A 25,266-nucleotide genomic window follows, 5' to 3' on the forward strand; every position below is an offset into this window, starting at 1 on the left:
TCAGCTGGATGTCCTCAGAAAGCTGCTGAACTGCTCCTCAGCTCCTTTGGCCTTTTGCCTGGCTAATGGCAGCAACGCAGCAAAAGCTGATGGTGAGGAAAGTACCTCTGATATTCTTGCTGCAACAGAAGCGCCGTTGTCTGTGTGTTCGAGTCCTTGAAAGGGCCAATATATCAAATGTACAGATTCGTCTGCAATGTGCAGGCGTGTCCTCGGGGATGCATCAGCGTGTATGGCTGTTTTGTTCATAAACGCTCAGCTGTGGTGCCAAAATGTACAAAATTATAAGAAATTGTCTTGAGTTTGAGAGCTTCTGGGAATCAGATGACTGCAGAGGAGATAGCTGCTGACCAGGAACAACACTACGTTTTCATTCAGCCAAAAAAAAAGAAAAACAAAACTGAAGCTAAATGACCCTTTTCTTTTTTCTTTTTTTTTTTTTTTTCTCCTTTAAGAATAGGCAGCAGCTCTTCTTTTTGCTCTTTAGAGAACTGCCGTGTTGGCTAAAGGACTGCGAAATGAAGTCAGTTCGTCGTGACTTAGTTCTCAGGACAAAAAGTGATGACGTTACTTCAGTCTCCGCACTCTCACGACTCATCTGGATCCAAAATGTAACGACGGGGTTTTAACCTGCGGCCCGCTTGTGTTTCACAGAGTTTTACTGAGTGGCGACATCCGGCTCAGTCTCACACAAAGACCAAAGATGAGCAAACGTAATTCTGGACGTGGTATCAATGAAAGAGAAATAGACAGAAACTGGCACCAAAAGCATTTTTTTTTTTTAGCTAGCTGCTGACCCACATGATATGAAAATATGATACTGAATGATATGATAATGATACTGAAACTCCCATTTTAGACAGCCGGACTGCAGGAGCTGCTGCAGTGAAGCCTTCACACTGAGCATGTTACTATAACATGTTCAACGCTGAGTAACGAGCACAGAGCGAACCTGCTCTCCTCATCACCGCAGTGCCGCTGACGCCAACGGTGAAGCAGGTTGAATCGCCTCAAACTGAAACATGCCAGCTCCTCAGTGAGCTTTTTTCTTTTTGTGATCCATGAAAGTGGATTTTCTAAATTACTGGTGCTTTTTCTCGCAGTGACACAAAAAAATTGACTCTTTTTTTTATCTAAAGTCTAAATAAAATGGAGAAGGCTCTGGCCATCAACTGCAGTTTGGTCAACCTTCAGCCTGTGTAGATTTAAAAAGCATGTGGTGACGCGTTTGTACAGGCTTTTTAACGCTTATCTCAATTACAGGCCCATATTAGAGAATATAATCTTCAGCGTGCGTGCATTAATCCACAGGCTGACAGATGTGATGAAGACAAGGTTTTATAAGCCAGAGGAGAAAGTCTTTTCAATGATTCATTTGTATAAAAGTCAGCAACAGGACTGTGGGCATTAAAACTTCAATAATTAATCATAAAAAAACCAGAAGAATCACTTCTTTAGTTGGAATTCTGCCTTGGACACTCACTAATTTCACAGCAAATGAGTCACTGACAAAAAAAAAACTCCATCTGTGCGTTCACAAAAAAGTGAAAAAAAAAATTAAAAAGGTGGAACAAACAAATTATCAGGAGCTCCTCGAAACCCGGTCCATGTTAATGCATCACTTTTTTTCCAAGTAATTTTTGTCTGTTTTTTTTTTTTTTTTTTTTTTTGGTCTTTTAAGTGCACGAACTTTACTCACACTTACCAATAACCTCTGAGAAATGTGTGCGTCATCACTGCAGAGCTTGTATCGAAGAGTTAAAGTTCACTCAAGCAGTGTTTCCACGTGTCAAATGTGATTTGAGATGGTTTGTGTGACGACGCCTTCGCTCTGCCTGCCCGTCACTGCAGTCTTCGGCGCCACAGGTCCTCCACACTCTGGAGGTACGGAGTTGTAAACATGCAGGGGATTGTTGTTCGGGGAGGTGGAGGCCACTAAACACGAGTCTGAAGGGTTTTTGGCAGCTCAGCGGTGCGGTTGGCATATTTTGAAAGGTGTTGCAGTGCGAACTGTCACTGAACAGGCCAGTTGTAACTGAGACCCGGTCCAGCAGGAGCCTCATGGGGGGCCCCGGTCTGTTTTGGCTTCGCGCTGTGGAAATGGCTGTGTGGGTGTGTTTGATCACTCATACAGAACTGTCATGGCCGCCAGACACCCGAACACAAGGGACGGGCTGACACGGAGCATCACAATGGCCGTGTGGATAAAAAGTGCAGAACACGAGACATCTGGCACGTACAGATACCCCCCCCCCTTCCTCGGGTTCAAGCCCCTGCTGGACAAGTCTCCAGCATTCAATTTCCACTTCCTTCTTTGCTCAAATTGTCTTCTTGGATCCATTAAACCACATGAGGCTCTTCCAGCTGCCTGGATATATATACTGTATGTATATTTCTTATTTCACTGGTTCCCAAGCTTTTTCTGGCGTGTCCCACTTCGGAAGCCCCCCCTCCAAAAAAAAAAAAAAAAAAAATCCATCACACATCAGGGGTAAATTGATCGCACATACTTCCAACTCTTTGTCCAGACCGCAATATGCCGTTTTTGTTTTTCATCAGTAACGCTAAGAGCAACACACTGCACAGTTTGGACTGAACTGATGGCTTTGCTTGATGAACATCAGCGGTTGTTTATAAGGCGTTTCTCTCTTTCCTGTCAAAGGTCTGTCCAAGTTTGACCAACTTTGATCTTGTAGCCTTCTTTAGGCATCGGCTCTTGTTTCCACATAAATGCCAAAGGGATTAGCTTCTTCTCATTGAAGACATAAATATTCCAGAGACACTTTTGCTGAGGAATTGACCATTTATAGCTGATGAGTTTTACAGCCAGATTTGGTGGGAAAGGTTTCTGCTCTCAAAGTTCCCAGGCAGCAGTAAAGTTTCTGCTGGGAAAATGAACCCTTTATTAATAAATATGAATGTGAACATTGAATATCAGTCATAGTCTGAAAAGCCTTTTATTTTTTTATTTTTTATTTTTTATTTTTTTTTTATCAGCCCCACCAAACACTTTCCTGCGAAACAATTGGACGATCTCTCATCAGCTGACGACCAATAAGTCAGTGATTGTGCAACACGAGTAAGGCAGCTGAACGCAATCAGCCAGCGTCAGCGGGCCTTCACTGTCTGAACCGATGCCACGCTGCATTAATGCCATCTCTGTTGTCGCAGTTATATTTGGGCGGCAGTTTATTTATGACAGATTCATTTGTTTTTAACGAGACAAAATGTCTGACGTGTTTGGGGGAAAAAAAACCACACAACGACACAAACTGAACACAGCTGTTGTAATGTCTCTCTGGGAATTGCTGCACTTTTCACTAATCTGTTAAATTGCTCCTTCCCTCATTTAAACCTCGAGCATTGTTTCTAATCTCTTTGGCACGTTAATAGTCTCAGAGTGGCGTACTTGTCCGCTGGGTTTATTTTCATGTACATTTTGAAAATTCTTTGAATACACTGACCATATTTCAAAATTAACCCTGTCCTGGTTTACAACAGCTTGTTCTTAAAAAATAATAATTAATTTTCCTGCCGTATGCGCGATGGCAACTTTGGCAATAAGGTCATATTTGGTCTTGTTTTTCAAAATGGGGTGCAGTAAACATACAGTACAGGGTAGAGTAGCAAATATATTGAGGCTGAGTATTAATATTTATCCCCTGCTGGGGCAGAGATGGCATGGCTGGTATGTTGGTTGCTTGGTACTTTCCCCTACCAAGCTACACACACACACACACACACACACACACACACACACACACACACACACAGTTCACTCCCGTTTATGTCCCTCTGACAGCAAATATTGCTTCTTTCAGTTGTTACAGCTCTTATAATGACCATGATTTATTACATCATCGCATCAAGCTGCCGTGCCTTTAAGCACTTTAGCATCCTTTACATACATGACATGAAGACTTTGTTACAACTTCATTTATCTCACTACAGACACTCTTCAGGCCATGCGTTTCATTTCCTTTTGCCAGTATCAGTTCATCAAAAGCCCTTTTTGTGCTCATAAATGACTTATTATTCTCACTCTTTTCAGTTTCATGTAGGAGTTTGCAGTTGGCTCTTATTTTGAAGGGCACATTACAGGCTGAGATAATAGGCAGCCAACTGGCATGGACACACAAATATTGCTTACTCCATGGGAGTACTAAAAGTAGGCCTTCGCACTAGATATAAAACAGCAGTTCTCATCGTGCAGCCAACTTTGTGTCCATCCCATCAGGCTGCTTTTCAAAGAGCCTGCTGCTGCATTCTCAACCCACCCTAAAGCAATTACATACACAATCTGTGTGTATCGTTAAATATAATGGCAATCCATCCAATGGATGCTGAGATATTTGGACTAAAGTTGACTAAAGACTCGCTGACATTGCCATCGATTGGGAAACACCGTGCGCACGAGTGTGTGTATGCGGTTGAACAGTGGGGGCAGCCGCGCCGTACTTTAAGTCATACAGCGGAGCTGCTTGTTCACATGTTGATGCAAAGATGCTCACATTCTTGCATGCAAAGTACAGTTTGTGCATGTCCTGTCATGCACTCGCATGGAAATTAGTTTGCACGGTGATGAATACAGCTCGTCAAGTCATGCATTCAACTTCAAACACAATAGCTCACAGTGAAACACAAGTGTGCGTGCAGCATACGACCAACGTGACAGCAGTGAAAATGAATTCCTTTTCCATTTGTAGAACAATATTTTTACATACTTTGTATGTATACACACAATTCCTCCTCCAGACTGACTGACTCACAATGAAATTGAAAATGAGTCCTGCTGATGCATCTTGAATGGCCGCTATTTGTGGAGCATATCTCTTTTAAACTGATATCTGAATGAATGCATGAACAGAGAATAACCAAACACAACGCACAACTCAAACTCATCAGTGATCACACTTTGTTGCTTTCATTGTGCGCTTCACACCAGGTTCTTAATGTATTTCAGTTTCTGTTATCCTTTGCTTCCTCTGGAAACCACCTTCCAGTTTGCTTCTCGAGTGCCACTGTGTCTCTGTTTATTGTACTATTTGATTGTTTTTCATATGACAAGTGGACCCGTGCACGGGCTCAGAAGTGCTCTTTGCTCACTTAGTGTGTCTAATGACACATTTACAGCAGCAGTTTTAGTGGGCTCTGACTGTAGATATTAAAAACCCTGGCTCTTTCTGTTGTCATGCCACACACATTTGAATTTGTGATGATTTATTGATGCAATAAAAAGCAGTGACATCTGAATCATCAATGAGAACGAACACCGGTGCCCTTTCAAACGATTAGAGATGTGATTGTGGAACTACAGCTGCTCTTCTTATAAGAAGTTAAAGACAGGAAACCTGTGGAAAACTGCAATCAATATTTCTGATACCGTCTAAAAACTGTGTGTGTTACAGTTCAGTGTGTAATAAATGTCCATCTCATCTCCACCAGATCTTTTTATTTATTTTATTTTTTTCGTGACCAAATGTCAACAGCCTCCTCATGGACTGCTCTGCCGGGTCCTGATGAGTCTTCGTTTTCCTCAAGTATTACAGAGTGATGCAGTTTGATTGATCGTGTCCTTCGGAGAACTGATTAATTTTAAATCTGTCTCCGTTTTCTAGTTGTTGAGCTGAGCACAGCACTCAGCTAGCCGTTTCTAACTTCTGACATTGCTTTATTTACAGCTTCTAATCTCCCCTTCCAGGACAAATGAGCATATTTGAAGAAATGTCAAACTACTCCGCTGTAAAGCTGAACTTTTTCTAAATACAATCTTGTTCAGATCACACAAAACTATGCAGGAGTGAAAGCAGCCGGGACGAGCGTTTCTTCTCCTCTGCCGGCCTTGCCAAAAAAAACGATGTCATCCAAAGTATAGAGGTGTATTTGTTTGAGAACTGTCCCTGTGGCACCGGCCAAGGGAATGCACGATGGGTATTACAGGACGGGTCGTCCCAGGAGGCGCATTATTGTTTCTCATTGAGTTTCATCCTCCAGGCAGACTAAGGGACGCCTTCTCAGTCCGCTTCTTTTCTCTCAATAAGCTCTGGGCTTCTCCGGTGACACGACGAGTGTGTTACAGGATATTCGTAGCCTTGTTTTTGACCATTTAATAAGTCTGCGTTGGTTCTGAGGCCTCGGAGCTAAGATGAGTCCCTTCACCTCCCCAGCTTTGGATAAATCCGTACAGGACTGAGAGAGAGAGTTCCTGCGAAGTTGGCGAGTCGCGCTTTCGTCATTGCGGCCGGCGGTTCTCAGGTTACCCAGACCTGTCTATTAAAAAATGGATTAGTTTCCTGTCAGGGAGCTCGAGAGGAAAATGGATTCGAGTGCTAGGCGTTGACATCAAAGCCTGCCACATTGTCTATGGCCGGCGTTAAAATGCATTTCTATATTTGGAAGAATCTCCAGTTAGTCAGCTTCCTCTCTCTGTCTGTTCGCTTTTGAAGCACGAAATGAAAAATTAAAGGTGCTTTTTCTTCTGTTGGCCGGTGGGCCTGTCTTTCTTCTTCAAAGGCCTGACTCACAGGATGACCTTTTGGTACGCAGGAGTTCAGTGTCTCCTGTGAGGCGGTGGGACATTTGGTGTGTCTGGGCTGAAGCAGAACTCCAGAAAGGGTTCCCAGTCAAACGAGCATCAGCTCAACTTGCGTTCAAACCGCATGGTGGCCAGACGCCGTTCATAAAAAAACGGACACTGACCTGAAAAGGGAAGCCAGTGTGGAAGATTATCTAACGACCATCAGAGGCGTCTCCACTGGTTGTGACAAATGTGAGATTGTGTTGCCGTCTATAGGAAAATGCCTTCACTTCTAACTCGATTTATTCAAGTAACGTGCTCAGCAGCTAGTCTCTTCCTCAACACATTGTCCTTTATGTATGCATAAAATGGTAACCACCAAAATTTCTGTGATATGATTATGGATGGAATTCATTCTTCGTTTCCAATAGTCTGGTTTTCCAGCTAACAGAATGTCGAGCATTGTGTTTATGGGAAGACATTAGTGCTTGCTTCCTTGGAAAACACTCATTGAGGCCCACGCTGAAAAACTCTTATATATTACCAAAATAAACTGTGCTTGGATGTGTTTATTTGTTGTGTACTCAAGCAATTCTCTAGTAGTTTTTTATTTTTATAGCACTTACAACATGCTTACAAAATAATGACAATAAAGGAGAAAATAAAACGTTTTGTTGGTTTGCAAACATGAGGGTATGATGGCTCAGTGGATCGCGATGTTTCATGAGCTAAAAGTGAATAGATGTTCACATTCTCCTGTTTAAATGTAGCAATACATAATTCACAGATGACTGACACAGCAGATTTTTGCGATTACATTTTAATGAAAGGATTTTTTTTAATTTATTTTATTTATATCGGATCCATTTAGCCGAACGTTAATAGCGCGGTTTCAGTCTTGTGTGAAATATTTTATCAACACAAACACCATGCAGGAAGAAAACCTGCGTTTGTTTCATGTAAGCTGATCCCGGGGTTTGTTACTGGTTACAGAGGCATTAGCACAGCAGCTGACAGCTTTCGAGGTGAAATCCAGCGACAAATAACGGCAGGCTCTCCCGTGAAAGACTTTCGCTCTCTTGCACATTGCCTCGCAGAATGAGGCTGGCACGAGGCCGCTCGCAGTAATCAGCATGCAGCACATGACCTGCATTTATCCTTAAAGCACACAATGTGCCTCAGTGTGCTAACTAAGGGGGTGCACCCGTGTAATCAATCTAATCTAATCAAAAGTAAAAGTAAAAATGTGAGTGACGCAGTGCAGCAGGACTCACCATGGGGCAGAACATATAAAACAGACGCTTGTTCTTATTTCCCAACTCAAAATAAAGTTTTTATGGTTTCCCTCTGCAAATTCCTCCTGGTGATTTTGGATTTATTTATTTATTTATTTATTTTTTAAATCTTGTGATTATGGTGATTTCAATATTCAGCCAGTTGTGGTTTTACATGAAAGAGCTTGGAGTCAGATGTTTGTAATATTTTTACTTGCAGTAGTAGAGGAGGTCATTGCAGCACACTTCTTCCATAAAGCTCCACCGGTCCATTTGTTAGACAACATGATCAGAACACAAACAGCAATTTAATGTTCCTCAAACTACCAATGTGATTGAAATGTGTGAGACTTTCAAATCCCTAAATCTTTCTGTTTTAAGAGGAAATGTGGCAACATTTTTAAGTCCGTGAATTTGTCGGTGATGCTAGATTTACTGACTGTCTTTGTTCAGGATTTGGATTAATGCCTTCAAGGCCACAGCGATGATCACGAGTGAGTCTATCCCAGATTCAAGCAGGGACTTTTCTAACCTTTGCTTTTGTTTTTCTAACCTTTTGGCCACCTTCTCCACGGCACGTTATTGCAACCGTGCTCTCTGGTCGGTACCAGAAATGACCAGATGGACGTCCTAAATGTTTGAAAAATGTGCAGTCAGAAATACCTGCCTCTCATTAGCCCAACACCGGACCGTGCGGTTTTGGTTTGCTGACTGTTGCTTTTATTACTTGTGTGGGCTGGATGTTGGCCGCCAGTCCTCCGCACACATCACACTGGCCATCTCTGAGAGATACATGGGCATAAATGAAAAGTCTGTTGGAAGCACGGCGAGAGCTGAAATCGAGGACAAACTCAACGTCTTAGGGTCGTTGCAAGAAACACTGAAAAGGAAAGCGTGGGAGAGATGTAGGAGGGTGAAACGCAGACTGGACTGCTGGGTAAATATTGACAACTACAATGTCTTCCTCTGTTGTTTCTTTTTTTTTTTATGATCTTTGCTGACAATTATTAATCACCCACTAAAATAATGTTGCACAAAAGCAACACAGAGGAGTCTGAACATCACCTTTCGTGGTTATCTTCGTGTGTAGTTCAGTTGGAGGTTAAAATGAAGCTACCTCAGATTGAGAGTTGAGGCATGACGCACTGAAGTCGCTGCACGTCAGCATAAATCCAGCCAGGCTTCGACAGTAAACGAATACGGAACAAATCATCCGCAGAGCTCGAGTTGTCTTCAAAATGACTGCCGTTCGTGGAGAACCGTTTTCCTGACTGGAGAAAACAATGTGGCTTTGGGGGCTCATATTTTATTGAAGCCGATGGACAAACTGGACAAGTGATAAGATTTTAATGTTTTTTTTTTTTTGTGTGAAGCTATAAAAGTTAATATTAACATCACATTAGAGTTTATTCATGTGAAAGGATCATGTCCACTCATTATGGTTGTTTAATTGAAGCTCAGTCTGCAGCTGTGCTGCCACATACGAATTTGTGGTTTTAGTAAGAGTCAGTGTTTTGACTTAAAAAAAAAAAAAAAAAAAAAATCACCATCACTGGTGTGAACGTGGCTCTGATCTGTAAATGTTCATTTGAGTACTGAAAAGTAAAAGCTCCATCAGCCTTTGAATCTCCTCCCCTGGTGGTCGTGAATGTTTTTTATGGTCAAAGGGAAACTCCCGTTGTATCGTGTGCCATCTTCATCTCGTGATGTCTGCCAGCGTGTCACATAAGGGAAGGAGCTCCTCCACTCCGATCCTAAAAGAATCTTTAAAAATCTCCATTTAATGAAAGATTAAAGGAAATAGAAGGGTTAATTCTTTATCTACAGCTGAGAGGCGCTTAAATGTATTAGCTTCACAAATGAGTCGTGCTAATGTGCTCACTGTTTTTACTCTTCACCTGCAGATGTTTATTTACTGCTGCCAACTGCTCATTCGATTAGATGATCACTGGTACGTGCAGATGAATCACAACCTGCAGGCCTTCAGGTTAGCAGCTGCAGCACTTTGTGCATCATAAATTTATCTGCAGCATCCCGCTTGTGGGATCGTTGCTGTGGCAGCAAGTCGGTCTTTTGGGAACAGCGACCTGAATTCACATGAGGTGCGTTTGTAGCGTTTTCCATGAAGGTGATTTGCCTGACGGCTCTTGACCGGCAGGAAAGTATGAAAATCAGTCAGCAGGAGGGAAAGTACTGGGGGGGGGGGGGGGGTAATATGTTGAAGTTTGATATGATTTATTTACACCTCTGATGGTCAGCAGAAAGCTCACCACTTCCTCTCTGTGGAACAGAAGTGTGTGTGTGTCCTTACCCTGGGGATGACCTCGGTATCAAACATGGTGGCTGTGTGTTTCTGCACTCACTTTCCGTCCACGTTTCCAAATAAGGTCTTGGTGAGCAGTGGCTGTATTAATAGAATAAGACTGCTGCTGGGGAATATTTGTATTGACCTGTTGAAAGACTTTATCTGATGCAGGCTGTTTCTATGGCAGTGTGGGGGCGGGATGCTACGAAGTGCAGCTGCAGGTAGAGCCCACCTTTAAATGTCAGACTTTGACAGCTTGGAGCTGTTTTAAAGCTGGAGTGTGAGTTTTTTCTGTGGTCGATTTCAGGCATTTCACTCCTTCGCTGCCTTTGAATGCCTCGCATGCATTTGTTGTGCCAATAAGATGATCACGGACAGAAGACCGTACAGATTTTCCCAACATCGTTATCTGTTTTGTGTTTTTCTCCATTTCATGATTTTATTTTGACTGGTCACTGTGATTTAGTTGCCTTGTATTCCAAATATTATTAATCCAAATCTGGGCTTTTTGTTGCATAAGACATCTTTGACAGTAAGATAAAAAAAAAAAAAAAAGTATTAATATTCATTGCTTTAATGTTGAGCAGCTTAAACAGGGATGTTTATTTTTCCTCTTTGTGCGAAGAAGATTGTCTCTGATAGATATTTAATTAGCTACTTCTCTTTCCTGTAATCTACATACAGTATATTTGGCTCTTCATCCAGAACTGGCTACACTGAATGTGACAAATAATTTTTTGAGCTGCTGAACGTACTATCTGAGCTGCACAGCTGCATTCTAATAATGAAGTTCCTCTGCAGGGTGAAAATGTTAGAATTTTTTATTTCTATTAAAGAGATTTAAAAAATTTTTTAATTAATCGCACACCTTTTTTCCATAGTTTGTGTAGTTGTATGGTTGGGCTTTCAGCTGAACTGTGTTCCGGTTAGATAAGAGGCAGAAATACCAGAGTGACCTTTTCTAAATTCACAACCTTCTCCCCGTCTCACACATCACTTCTTTATTTTCCTCGGTCGTGCTTCACTTCCAGACTCGTCCTCTTCCAGTCACTTCTCCGTTCGAGTGTCTCTGGTTTTCTCACACACTCTCACACACACACACACAGTTTTTTTTTTTTTTTTGACTTGATAAAGACGTGCTGTGTTTGTTCATTTTGTTCCGGCAACAGAGAGGCCCGTGGTGTGAATGTGATTCAGCTGGCTGATTCAGCCCATTAAATAGCTCTATGAAAAGAATAGGCTGCCGGCTTTGGCTTCCTACCGGCTCCCGGTCCCAGGACCCGCTGTAAGTCTGGCACTGAATGGAAACAATGTCTTTTAGCGCTGCTGCATGTGACTGCTTGCCATCGGTCATGTGGCCCTATGTTGCGTTTGATAGGTGGAAACTTGGACAACGGCTGCGAAACCTGGAGGTGCCCATTTGCTGCAAATTAAATAATCAAGTTTTAGCATCCACCAGCACACCAGCCGTATTCTGTTACTCAGTACGTCCTCTTGCACACAAGCAATCAGGTTTACTCCAGAAACTGGATAGTATGTTTACGTGCAGTCATTGCATCTCCAATCCAGACAGGATTTAAAGCTCCAAGTTGAACTTCTGATTGAATTATTTTCAGCACCTTCATGTACTGATGTGTGTAAGAATCTTTACTTTCTCACGGTTTATTGAATTAAGCACTCCTTTCATTAAAGACAGGTTTCCACTTTAAACAGTGTTTAAGAAGCACAGGTGCAGTAACCAGTTTTACCTCTTTCCTTTTTTGATGCTTCAGTACACAAACATCTATATTAATTTATATCTACAGTCACGTTAACAGTATAGACAACCAGCTCTGTCTGATTATCAGCCATGAACAAATACAGTCCACTATGCCGACATGTCTCTTTATTTTTCAGGTTCTGAATTTCATAACACAAAGTTACAAATCTTGGATTTTATTTTAGTAGGTTGACAACAATTTTGTAAAAAAAAAAAAAAGTAGTGATTAAATTGGTTAAAATTAATTGGACATGAGGATACTGAAGGCCTCATCTCACCCTACTTCATCTGTCAAACATGGCGGCGGACCTCCTGTGGCTCGGGCTTGTGCGGCTGCCAGCCGAACTGGCGCTGGTGTTTATTGACGATGATGTGAAGGAGCTCTGTGTTTGCTCAGATTCGTCCGTTGGGAGCGAGGTCCCAGTTTTACACGCAATGAGAAGCACAAAAGGCCAGACCTCTGCACTTTCTATACGACCCAATGCAGCTGATGAGCCAGCAAACGTGTCGCGGTGGTGGCTCTGCTGCCGCTTCAGTCGATTTTGGGTAAACCTTTCAGATCAGCTGGTACTCTTCTGTTTGACAAGGATGTCAGAGATGTCCAAAATACTTCAGCTGAGGCCAAGTACTTGGTCGGCTGGTTCCGCATCAAAGCGCTTTCACCGATAAGCACATGCTAACACTGTCTCTTCCCTATCAGAACATACAAGCACTAAAGCAGGTACTAACTGATCTGGCTCTGGTTCTTCTTCTAATCAGGCTGACACGTCTAGTCACACAGAGATATGTTGATGGATGTCGGCGTTAGAGGGCTGAGACGTTCTGTTCCTGCTGCAGACATTCGGAGAGGCACTTCACCCCCGTTAGAGGGCAAACAGCTGCGTTCTTGGAAAACATAAATCCCTTTTATTTCCTCCTTCACCACTTTTGTTAAGCGATTTATATTTTTAGTCTCCACGCTGTACTTTACTTTTAAGGTTCACTCAGACGCGACTGACAAACGGATTACTATAATAGTCCTGTGCCAAATGTTTTGAATTTCTTATTCATCTTTTCAGTGGTAATGTTACCATACTGTTAAAGTTGCCTGGATATAATTCATCCAACAATTAGATCTTCAAGTGATTTTCAGCTTTATTCAATTAGGTGTTGATTGTTTGATCATATATGCTGATTGACAAAATGAAATCATCATCTGCTCGTCTGAGTTCTGATACGTTCGTGTCATATGATTCAAAATCAATTGACCTAAATGAAAGTAATTTATATCAAGTTTGTCAGATGTTTCCACTCTTTCACATGAAGGTTTTTTCCCTTCAGTTTTCTGTAGTTTCAGTACACAGCAGGTGCAGCCTGAGTTGGTGTAGACAAACTCACTCCTCTTTGTATGCTGGTTTCATGGGTGGAAAAACAGGTTTTACGGTTTAATACCAAACCTACCTGGAAAAATGAGTTCAAAAATTCATAAACAACTCTGTTTCCTAGAAATTTCAGTTATTGGGTACCGACATGTGAATGCAGTTTTGACTCACTGGTATACATACAGTGAATTAGAAACCATGAACATATTACTCAGTGATGACACATCAGCAGGTTAAATTTAGATTAGCATTGCATTTTTTTCCTTCAGTACATGTCAAAGGTTTGACGAGGTTTGACTCCCTGATGTGTTCTTGGATTAGTAGACAGAAGTACAAGGAGCAGTTACTTTTAATTCCTTCAAAAACAAAAGAAAAAGAGAGAGATATAGTTTGAAGCAGACAGCAGCAACCGGTCCCTTGTCACTCATCGGGGTATAAAATCTCAAAGGGATTTTTATAGTCCAGTTGTAGTTGTTGTTAGAGAAGCGAGCGGAGAGGCAGATGGCATGTGACAGATGTACCTGGAAATGGGAACTGGGAAGTGTGTTTGACCTTTGACCCGCACAGCTGCCCTCTTTTCTTTGCCATCTAACAGTCCCTCTGTCTTCCACAGATAGTGTCCAATGTGCTAATCTTCTCCTGCACCAACATCGTGGGAGTGTGCACCCATTACCCGGCCGAGGGCTCCCAGAGGCAGGCCTTCCAGGAGACCAGGGAATGCATCCAAGCTCGCCTCCACTCTCAGAGGGAGAACCAGCAGCAGGTGAGAGAGAGAAAGCTCAGACTTACGGTGAGACAGGAACGTTAGAGCCGAGCGGAGGCAGGACAATGAAAGCATCAGTATTATTGGAGATTAAATTACATTGCCTGAAGGAAAACTTTACTGAAAAAATCCAATATTAATGTTAAACACTTACAGCTCGAGGCTTAAAAAGATGGCTCTGGAAAGTGTATACAGAAGCTTCCTGCGTAGTGAAGCACGGCAGCTGTAATGTGTTTATTTATCACAGTATCAGATTCTATACTGGAGATAAGACCTATACCTATTAGACAGGCTTCCCTTTTAGAATCCATCATGTTTGCTAACTCACTGATCACTTCAGTAATATAAAAGGGCCCCAGTACGGAGGAAATGGATTTCTTTTAGAAGTCTGGGTGTCCATAGTTGTTGCTGCATTAAACGTGTTTATAACATTAGTCCTCGGGATGCTTTGCATATGCAAATAATCAATTTTTATCATTTAAAGCCATCAGTTTGCTTCCTCAGTCAAACCTGAAGGACGAGTACATGGCGGGCGAACACGTGAATACCCGCCAGTCATGAGCTGCTCCGAAGGCCGTCCAAAAATGTCGCTCCTCTCTGGCTGACAAAAGGAGCTTTTAGAATAAACCAAGAGCTCCTTCTTCAGTGACTGAGGGCACAACAATCCACCAGGCTATTAAATTCTATCAAATTAGATCTGAAATAATTGCTGCAGATGAGTCACTTTGGTTGTTGTTTTGTGCCTGATATATCTCTAAGTGCACAAAAAAAGAAGTTCTTGGGTCATTTCAAAACGTGCTCTGCGCCACAAGGGATATTCCATACTTGGGGAAAAGGAATATTTTCCACCGTCTGCTGGGCAGGCAGGCCGTTATTGCAGTGAACTTATTCAGGCATGTTATTCCCTCTGCCTTCGCTCAGACAATCAAAACCTCCACCTCTTAATTTACTTATACAAGTCCGCTGAACTCACTCCCTCCCGCCAACTTCCTCCCACGCTTTCTTGCAGGAACGCCTCCTGCTCTCGGTGCTTCCCCGCCACGTTGCCATGGAGATGAAAGCTGACATCAACGCCAAGCAGGAGGACATGATGTTTCATAAGATCTACATTCAGAAGCATGACAACGTCAGGTAACGCTGCTCCCACACTTCATTTGAAACGTGGTTTCTTTTCCCCATCAGGTGCATTTATTACGCAAAATAAAAATTTTTTACATGCAAACGTTTTATTTTAAGCTGCATTTGGCGAGCAAGGGAATTAGATTTCTGACAACAGCTAGCGTCTGCACACAGCAGCACTGTGGTATATAACCTTTACACATACAGACACACACGTGAAGTCCACACTTCTCACTGTTGAAGCACCGGGAATGAACCACTGTCCCACCGTGCCGCCCAAAGGAGCCACTTAATGCCGATCTCTGCAGTTTTTCATGTGTTAGCTGAAGTATTGGACCCAAATCAGACCCTGTTGGGGTCTGAAACAAACTGACTGTTTAATCCAAGTTAATCCTGAACGGTGCAGCCCACCCACAGTTGGGGGCCGAGGAGAGGAGCGCCAGGCGGACGTTGCCATGACAACTGGCTACATGGCGTTTTCCCAGTACACAACATCATGCATCTTCCTCTCGTCTCTCCATACGTTATCAGTCAGCGTTCAGAGTGAAATTACATTTGTTGTTGTTTTTTTTTATTAACTTATAAGGCCCCCCAAAAAAACCCTCAAGAACAATCAATAAATCTGAAACTGCTGATATTAAAAAAAAAAAAAATTCCATTTACCTTTTCACTTTGAGTGTTCCTTTATTCTGTCTTGACTTTTCTGATCATTTCGTCATTGAAGGAGACAAACACTTTCAGAAAACTTGATGAGCCGATAGAAGCCTGCTTCTATCGGCTCATCGCTTTCAGGCCTTCATCTTAACCCTGTGATGTGCCTCAAGAGAATACATGTTGTGATTTGACGCTTTAACAAATATAATTGAATTGAATTGATCTATTCAGCAATCAGGGGATGAATGTTCAACTTTACAAGCCAAATCTTAAAACAGATCTGCTTTCTTTTAATGGAACATAACTTTGAGTCACACGTGTGCAGTTTCCTGCCTTTCCAGTGCTGGGAACACTGTCTCTATTGATTGATCAAGAGTCGCAGCTTTACTGCACTACTTGGTTCCCATATTAGATATTAGTGTACACTAAAAAATAGTGTACATGTATGGAGCCAACCTGAAAACTATTCTGTGTCTGACAGCTTTCCCCTCTGCTCTCTGATTAGACGCTCCAATAGGCATTTTACTTTTGATGTGGACTCATCCTCCTCCTCATCCAGATGCAGCTCAGTCATGAGTCGCTGAGTTTGTCTGATTTTTAGAGCGAATGATGAGGGTTTTGTCTGCTAAATGTCAACTCTCGTTATTAAAGTCGGCTCATTTCACAGCAGTGCAGCCTCAGAGGAGGGAGAGTGGAAAGGTTTGGGCCACCTTGTGGTGAAGAAACACACAGCAGCCAGGTGATACAGAGAAAGTGTGACGTTAATTGTGTGGGTGTGTGTCTGTGGCAGCAGCAGGCTGAGTTTCAGTGAGAGTTTATGGCCTGTAGCTGCCACAGTCAGGTGGGTCCCAAACCTTTGACACACAATAGGTACCATTGAAGCTCTCTATCACTCTGAGGTGTCCCTTTTTAATCCTCACGGGTTACAGCATCAGCTCACGTACACACAGAGTTCTTTTCATTGGTATTAAGGCGATCAGCATCAGCAGTGATCTTTTCCATTTCTATGAGTTTAAAAGTTCAGTGGAAGTGAGGGTGCAGATGATGATGATTATTATTATTTTGAGAGTGGTCAGTTTTGGAAAAACGATATGTGAGAAAAGTGACTGTTGCAGAGACCGTTGTACGTTGAGCTACATGAATCTGGGCATCGTATTTAAAGCAGCCGTCAGGCTTAAACTGCGTTCAGAAGAAGTGAAGAAGTTTCCCTTGATGAACTGAACATCAAACAATACGTCCAGCATCAGTAAAACTACCAAAAGGGAAACGCCACTTTGGTGGATTCTCCTACAAAAGGATTTAATATGAGATAAGCAGGAGCCGCTAAGCTTGGCTAACTTCTTTTCAGTGGTTAATGGCCAGCTAACCAGGTTTGACTGAGCCTAGTTGGGGAGCGAGCAGGGGCTTTTGGTAATTGGAGGCTCTGCTGAGAGTCCAAGTAACAACAGGAAGAGAAATGACGGCTCCCGCTGTGACGAGCAAAGAGAAAGGGTGGAAACGGGGGGAGGTGGAGCAGCAGTGGGGGAGTCACTGGAGCTGGTTTTACTTCGCTGCATCATATGTTTCTGTCCATTTTCCTGTTAATTAAAATCATAAAATAATTAAGCTGTGCAAGCTCAGAAACTGGAACCAGAGCAGGTCCAGTTCCAGAGGATGAAGTCATACCTCGCTGTTAGTTGGTCGGTCTGGATCGGCTCAAACTGACGGCAAATTCCCATTTCCCAAATTATTCATCCTCCTCACTGCTGATTCATGCAAAATCCCTTTGGAGATACCCTGAATATTTTCCTACCGCTATTATAAAGTCAGAATTACAAACTCGCAGATGTGTCAATTCCTGCAAACCTAAATACATTCAGATTGGTTTCAGCCAGACTTTGCGTTTAACCTCTCTGACATCCTAAATGTAGGATGGCCAACATGTCGGCGTTGTCAGCAGGTTAGCATGCTAACATTAGCTCACCTCTACAGTTAATCCTCAACAGCACAGAGCTGCTCCTCTTCCTCTTGGATGCCACCGTTTAGATTTGATTAGTTGGATGCCTGAATGTATGGACCCTTCGTCCTGGAGGGGAAGTATACAAGAAAAGACTACATGTGCATGGTGTCTGCAGCTGGTCTGCACTTTCACAGTGTCAAGCAACAAAGACGTTGCTCTGGATTTCTTCATATTTCCAAATGATTATTTCAACATCTGAAGGTAAATCGTTGTCACTTGGCCTGTATAATTTTGAGGATATATTTTGTACCAATGAATTTAGGCTTTTGCCACAAAAGTGAAATTCTGCAGAGCTTTCCCAGAGTGTGGTGTCCCACTTGCTTTTGTCCTGCGGAGTAAAGTCATGTCCTGTGGCTTCAGCAATGAGGCCAGTGTGTGCTGACTAAGGTATTATGCAAGAGGGCTTCGGGGCGGATGTTTTGATGCTGTCGGGTCGCCCTGCGAGTGTTCAAGAAATATTCTTAAAAAGAACACTGTGACTGTAGCTTTTGTTGCGTGTTATGTAGGCCAGCAGCACCCTGCAGAGAGAGACATGGAAAGAACATTGCATAAATTAGAGGAACTGAACTCACCTTTGTTCTCTCTGCTCCGATTGAAGTCGGGACAAGAACCGACCCTGTCCACACATGGTTTTGGTGTGTGTAATGCAGTTAACCATGTGCGTGTGTTTGTGCGCATTACATAAGGCTGCTCTGCTGATGAGGTCCGAGCCCGGCCTGAGAATCTGCCCTTGGTGAGCAGACGCAACATTTACGCAGAACACACGCGGGTCACAATTCCTTTTATACACGAGTTAAACTGAGACTGATCGTGTAACTTGTGAGAAAGATTGCCTGAAAGGAAAATTTAACCGTTAAAGTGCTCTGCATCATGACCAGAGGATGCATCCGTCCAACAGTGGTGTCCAGATGCCAGAACACTCTGTAATGCGGCACAAAAACACATGAATAGAGAATGAGCTCATTTAGTGGTGAGGTTTAGAGACAAAGCAAGAAAAGCAGAAAAGGCTTGAGGAAGGCAACGATTGAAAGGACGGAAGAGGCTGTGCGACGCAATTTTTTTTTTTTTTTTTTTTTTTTTCCTTGGCTGAGGATAGGGAGCCACCAGCAGAGTGTGGAGTTAGGCAGCTGGGGGCAGATGAAAGGCAGTTGGTTGGTGGCGGTGTTAGTGCCAGACGACAGGGGATCACAGGGTCAGGCAACGCCAGCGCAGCACAGCTTTGGTTCAGCTGAGATGTGACCCAGAACAGATTTTGCAGCGGCAGCTCTGCCAGCAGGAGAAGCAGACTGCCTATGTGCCATTTTAGGCGATGTTTATTGTGTATTTGTATGATTTCTGGAGTGAAATGAAGCAAATTCAGCCTGCAGGAACGTTTCTCCTTTTATTTTGTGAAACCGACATGTTGGGCTACCCAATCAACTGGGGAGGAAATGTTCCCAAAACAGTTTCCAATAAAAATCTGTAAACTTCCTGCAATGCAGAAGTTGATTTTGCAACAGGACGGTGATGCAAACAGACCTCAAAAATCAACCATCTGTCACATCAAGAAATTGTCCTGACAGACTGCTGATGGAAGCATAATTGGGAATCTGTGGGCGGACTTTAAACCTGTTACAGAAATAGCCTGAAATTATCACAGAGCAAGCCATCTATGGGAAGAGTGGGTGGAAAAACCTGAAATATTCAGAAATATTCTTAACCTGTGAGGAAAAAGCATTTGTAAGATCTATTCATTTTTTGTAACCAGCGCTTTCACTTTTTCTAGCAACACAAACTGAATGCTTTTTCACTTATTGTACTGACAGAAGTATCAGCAGTCTCTTGATAGGTATTGCCTGAAGAGGTTTCTACCAGGTAGAAACTGCTGTCAGATATTTCCCAGAGGAAAGCAGAAAGAGTGGAGCAGAGTTGAGAAACGTAGCAGGCGCTGGAAAGGGTCCACAAACATCAACCACAATTACTGTAATTTTGCATTGAAATGGGAATTGGATTTGCTTCCTCAGTCTGTGGTACTCAGTTACCGCCGAGTTCATCGCTGAAGGCTGCGTGTGTCCCCAACTACAAATTTAATCTGATCCGAAACCAAATTCACCAGATTCCCGTTCACCTTTTTGTTGAACATGCTGAGTGGTTTTATTTCATATCTGTGGTTTCATCAGTTCAGAGATCGGAGACAACGTTTCGAGACGTGAGTCATAACTTTATGTTCTGACAGTTACTGTCGCTTACGAAAGCAAAAAACTCATCACCAAGGTAACCTTGAAACAGGACCTAAAGGCCGTTAAAGGTTATTTCCTAACAGCCTCTGCCACTCAGTGTCGGTGGTGATTGATAATCCACCGGGAAATCCCTAAATTGTGTGTGTGACTAAAAATAGATGCAGTGACTATGAAATGGGGAAGATAATCTGCTTTTCACGCTACAACAGATGCGCGTCCTGATATTTTAACCTGAGATTCGAACCTGTGACTGAAACATAAAGGCTGTTGCAGCAGCAAAGGTTTGAGGTATAAATATATAATGTAATCTGTATTTTAAGGTGAGGTGCACATCAGTCTTAATAGATATTCAGGACCAGCAGCTGATTTGAACCAAGTTCATTTTTATGCTTCAAGTCAATTTTCCTGCACATCTGAGGCATGAACTATACAGACTACAACTCATTACTGCATCTGTTTTATAATACACACACACACAACCGTTTCATGACAACCCTTGACCATGTTCCTGCTGTACGTCCTGCCCACACATACTGGACAGGTTCCTTTTTAAACAGCACAATATTTTTCATGGACCCAGTTTCGGCTATTTCTGCCTAATGAAGATCCAACATGATGACGTCATGCCATAAATAAAGTATTCTAACACAAACCCCTTTTTGTGTGTGGATCCCAGTCTTAACAGTGTGATGCAGTCACGTGTCATTATAATGTAGTTTCAGTGCTGAGGGACAACTCAGATGAATGAGTGCGTTTGTGAATTCAGGCGCTTGTCGATGACTGTCGCCGCTTCTCGACGGAGCAACCAGAGCAAACCGCGTCGGACCTAAAAACCCACCAAACACAAGTGTCTGGTTTAAATCTGCCTCCCGAGGCCACACAGTTCGCTGAAAACAATCAACTATTCTCAGAAGTGTGTACCCAGAGCCTTTGTCAACTCCAGATCCAAATTGAGTAAAATTAGGAATCTTGGATGTCCAAGTTAATTAGAGCACATCGGTGCTGTTGACATGTGGACACTTTTCAACTTTTTTTTTTCAACACTCAGATAAAAATGAATGTCACATAACCAGAGTACACTTTCACATGCATACAGGAACCTGAACTCCTGCGTGTCCTGTGACACATCCTGCACAAACACACCCTGTTCTCTGCTGCATAACAGGCACCTACCATGTGAGATCCATGTGAGCTTGTGTGTTTGGTCTGAAACCTTTGTTTATTCATAGCTTTCACTTCTTCTGGGTCTGCCTCAGACAGCGCTCAGTATTCACGGCTCAATCATTAATTGCAGTGAAACATTGATTGGAGTTTGTCTTTATGGTGTGCGACGCAGAGAGACCAAAATAAAATGCAAATGCAGGGCTGCGTAAGTCTATCAAAAATCCACCAGACCAGGTGAAACTCAGCGGAAGCATTTAAAATACAAAGCACGATTGAATGGCAAAATACCAGGCGTGTTGAAAAGAGTTTGTTTGTCGGGAAAAAGCTGGAATATCTGTCGGCTCCTACGTCGCTGGGTGCCCTGGACGCAATCGGCCAAATTTCTGTTCAATTGAAAAACGTTCTCTTTGATCAGATGGAAATTTAACTGGAAGGTCGGGGACTTTATGGACCATCAGGATGGTTTTCACCTGTGGGAGTTTGGGCTGTAATGCCAGAGGGTTTTGGTGAGACGCAGAACCAGATATGCAGAGGTTCTAAACGCAGAAAAAGACGATTTGGTTGTTGGTCGATTGGCTCCACTCGTCGACGCCCAGCTAACTCCGTCGATAACGAACCTGCGACGCTTGATTGCTGTAGTCTGTGTGAAAAGTCTGACTCACAGCTCTGATGCGGTACGCCCATTTTTTTAGATTCACTGAGACTCACTCTCTCACAGGAGCCTAATCCTCTATGTAAATAGGATACTACTGCTACATCTTATAAGAGCAGCAGTGAAACCTGAATAATTAGCAGAGAGCTTGCACGGTCAGATTATGATGACTGCCTTGATTAACTTGTATGCCATTGAAAGGGTTAGCTGACTCAGATCAGCTGATGGCCTGTTCAGCCTGAATTAAATCAGTTTTCCATTGAATTAATGAAATCTGGAAATCAGGGAACAGCGATGTTGTCTTGAACACACACTGTTCTATCTATATAACAGTGTGTTCTTAATTTTATATATATGTTTTTTAATGCATTATTACTTCCCTTATTTGAACCAATAGGTTTTGTAACTGTTTCTGCGCATTATAACTTAAAATAGAGCTCATCTTCAACGTCTCTACACCCTCATCAAGTTTGATATTGACTACTTTGGTCAATATTTTGATGCCAGCTTGAAGAGGAGGTTGGTTTACGTTTATTTGATGATTGGAGATCCCTCAGGGATCCGTGTTGAGCTGGTGAGTTAATGTCAGAGTGGCTGCTGGGAAGACAGAACCACGCAGTGTTAAGCTGCAAAAGACCGAGGGCATGGTGCTGCCTTCTGATTTTCTTTTTGAGACCTATGAAGTTCATCACATGCAACAGCCCAGGAGGAAATGGGTGACCAGAGAATAAATCTACTTACTTATTATTGAAGAAAAGAAAATGTGAACTGCGAGATGGAACTTTTGTGTGATAGAAGGTAACGCTGCCTCACAAAACAACTTGAGCCATCCAGGGCTGAGCTGGCTTGTGGGTTTCGTCTGTGGCCGTCTCCCACTGCCTCTGCTGCTGGGCCGTGAGGAGAGCAATGAAAATGCCTTAAAATCCTCTGCTGTATCACTTTACCTTCTCTCAGGTAAAAGGGGATGAAATGTTTTATATCTCACCGTCTTGCCTGCATCACATTCAAGATCTCTCCTACTCCATTTCACCAAGATAAGAACTCATTAACACAAACGCTTCAGCAGATAAGAGGTGTTGCATTACATTTAGACATGGTCGCACAAAGCGGGTTCAGATAGTCTGGCAGAGGTCTCCTCCATCAGAGGCCTCAGGGAACATCTTGGCCAGAGCCATTCAGTCTCCCATCCCTCAGTTCCCGCCTCACAATTTGCTGTATTCAGACTCCTGTTTGCTGCGTCGGGCTGAAGGAAGTGGTTTTGTAAGAGTCACAGCAGAGCAGCAGCACCATTTCAACAAATATTGGATGAAAAATCCCAAACCAGTGTTTGAAAAGGCCATCAGGAGAACCAGGACTTTTATCTGGCAGACTCCACACAAAATGGACCAGCTCCTCAATGAAAAATAAATAAATAAATACATGCATCAGAGTGGGAGAAGGAGAGAAACAAACAGTGATTTGTTCTGGTTCTGCGTGGCCGCTGTCTCCCTCACATCTGTGCGATTGGATCTGCCCACCCGCTCGCTGTTTGTGTTAATGTTTATCGCAGTTCAAACAACGAGGCGGCCGGTGGTGAATTTCTGCCAAGCTGTTTCACCTCATTTCCATCTGGAGCTGGCCGAAATGTTTAGAAGAAAAATCCAGAAAAATCCACATTATTTCAGATAGTTGCAGTAGTAAATCCCCTCTGCCTTATTAGCAATGTTAACTTTTTATGGATAGTCTGGTTGCTTGTTGTTTTTATCCCTGACTGTGTAATAATAAGGTGTTTCTATCACAAACTACTGTCATAAATTCATTATAGAATCTGCTACAGCACCAAAATATAATCCATACGCCGGTGTTATTGTTTTTTTGTTTTTGTTTTTTTTTTAAACGTCACAATTATCTCTAAGTGAAGTTGTTGACAGTACGATTCCTCTAAAATGTAACGTGCACCATTTGTGATGGCCCGTTCTCGGTTTGGTCTCGGTGGAAGATGAATTTTAATCCCACTCCACCGGTGTGGATCAGATCAGGTTACTATTCATGCTGGGCTGTAGGCCGTGTAATACAACACTAGTGCTGTTTTATGTCATTGTTCTAAAAACCTGAGAAATGATCATGTAATGTGAGCGTGTGTATATCCAAGCATTCTCTTGTGGAAACTGGTTCTGAATAATTCGTGTTGAATTGTCTTTGTGTTTCTGCAGCATCTTATTTGCCGACATCGAGGGTTTCACCAGTCTGGCGTCCCAGTGCACAGCACAGGAGCTGGTGATGACTCTCAATGAACTTTTTGCCCGTTTTGACAAGCTGGCAGCGGTAAGGACACAATCGCATTCACGTCACACGCACAAAGAGTGCTTATATTCTATCATTTGATAAGTTTTAACCTTGTTTTTACTTTTTTTTTTTTTTTTTTTTTGAGAATGTTTGCTTCGAGAAAGAACACAATGGTTAATAAAGCAGGATAGAAAATTATGAATTACCGTCAGCGGGCGTCTGAATAATTGATCAATTTTTTAGTTTCCAAAGACATTCCCAATCAAACAAGGATCGTTCAGCCAGGACTGATACTTATCTTGAACTACACTTTTGTGTAACATGAGTTCAAGAAGCCTCCTCCCTCTGCTGACTGTGAGTGAAGTGAAGAACTCCCACACTGAGGCCTTACCTTTCCTCCTACATGTGATAACAGGAGGAGAGGGGTTCTCTAGATTATTTGACATGTGGCTGAGGAACTTTGACGAGTGCGGCTGTAACTGGTCCCTGGCGTGCAGAGCTGTCGCACTAGTTTAAACGCTGATGCTGTTTTCACAGCGTAGTGATGAAAAATGTTTGTCACATTCCCGTTTCAAGGCCCATCTCCGGTGTGGCTGTGTTTCGAGCTCAGATAAAACCTAAAGTCTGATAAATCCCGACTTTGCCCAGAACACGTCAACAGCTGATGGCCGTGAGGGCATCGGATAGGAAGTCGTTCCGAAGTCGGAGGGCGAGTTACGAGTACCGACATGTTCAACAGGAGGACTAACTGCCACTAAGTAGCAGAATGACTGTTGATTTTTAATGTTGACAGGGGAAGTCATCAGAAAATTAAAGCAAACGAATCCAGAGCAGCTTCCTCGACATGAGGGGAACTTGGAACACAACTGATGCTTTACTACAGTTGACCTGTTGTCTTTGCATCCATCTAATATCTATACATCTTAAAGAGATCCAGCCCCCGAGGCAGGAGAGACCCCGGATAGCTCACCAGTGTATTTAGGTCGCATTCGTGTCTTCAGGCAGTTTATAGCCAGCATTTAACCAAATGTGCACGTCTTTGGACTGTGGGAACTCCACATGACCCAGAACCTCCAGTAAGCCGTGCTAACCACTGTACCACAGTGCCTCCTCTGTTTAGCATCTGCTTGTTAAAACCTGACCCAGCTCCAAGGTCGTGATATATTTGCTATATTTGGTATATTTTTACAAGGTCCATATCCGGCTCACTCATGT

General features: G+C 42.8%; 1 protein-coding gene across 2 annotated transcripts in view; it reads left to right on the top strand.

Moving 5' to 3' along the window:
- Positions 1–25,266, top strand: part of adcy5 (adenylate cyclase 5) — a 61,333-nt gene that overhangs the window by 16,273 nt on the left and 19,794 nt on the right. For both annotated transcript variants that reach the window (XM_029529962.1, XM_029529961.1), the window contains exons 2-4: positions 13,830–13,979; positions 14,989–15,110; positions 23,979–24,090. In XM_029529962.1, the coding sequence (XP_029385822.1) occupies positions 13,830–13,979; positions 14,989–15,110; positions 23,979–24,090 (384 nt within the window). The remainder of the gene's footprint in view (positions 1–13,829; positions 13,980–14,988; positions 15,111–23,978; positions 24,091–25,266) is intronic.

The sequence above is a fragment of the Echeneis naucrates genome, chromosome 21, assembly GCF_900963305.1.
Source record: "Echeneis naucrates chromosome 21, fEcheNa1.1, whole genome shotgun sequence".
NCBI classification, from domain to species: domain Eukaryota; kingdom Metazoa; phylum Chordata; class Actinopteri; order Carangiformes; family Echeneidae; genus Echeneis; species Echeneis naucrates.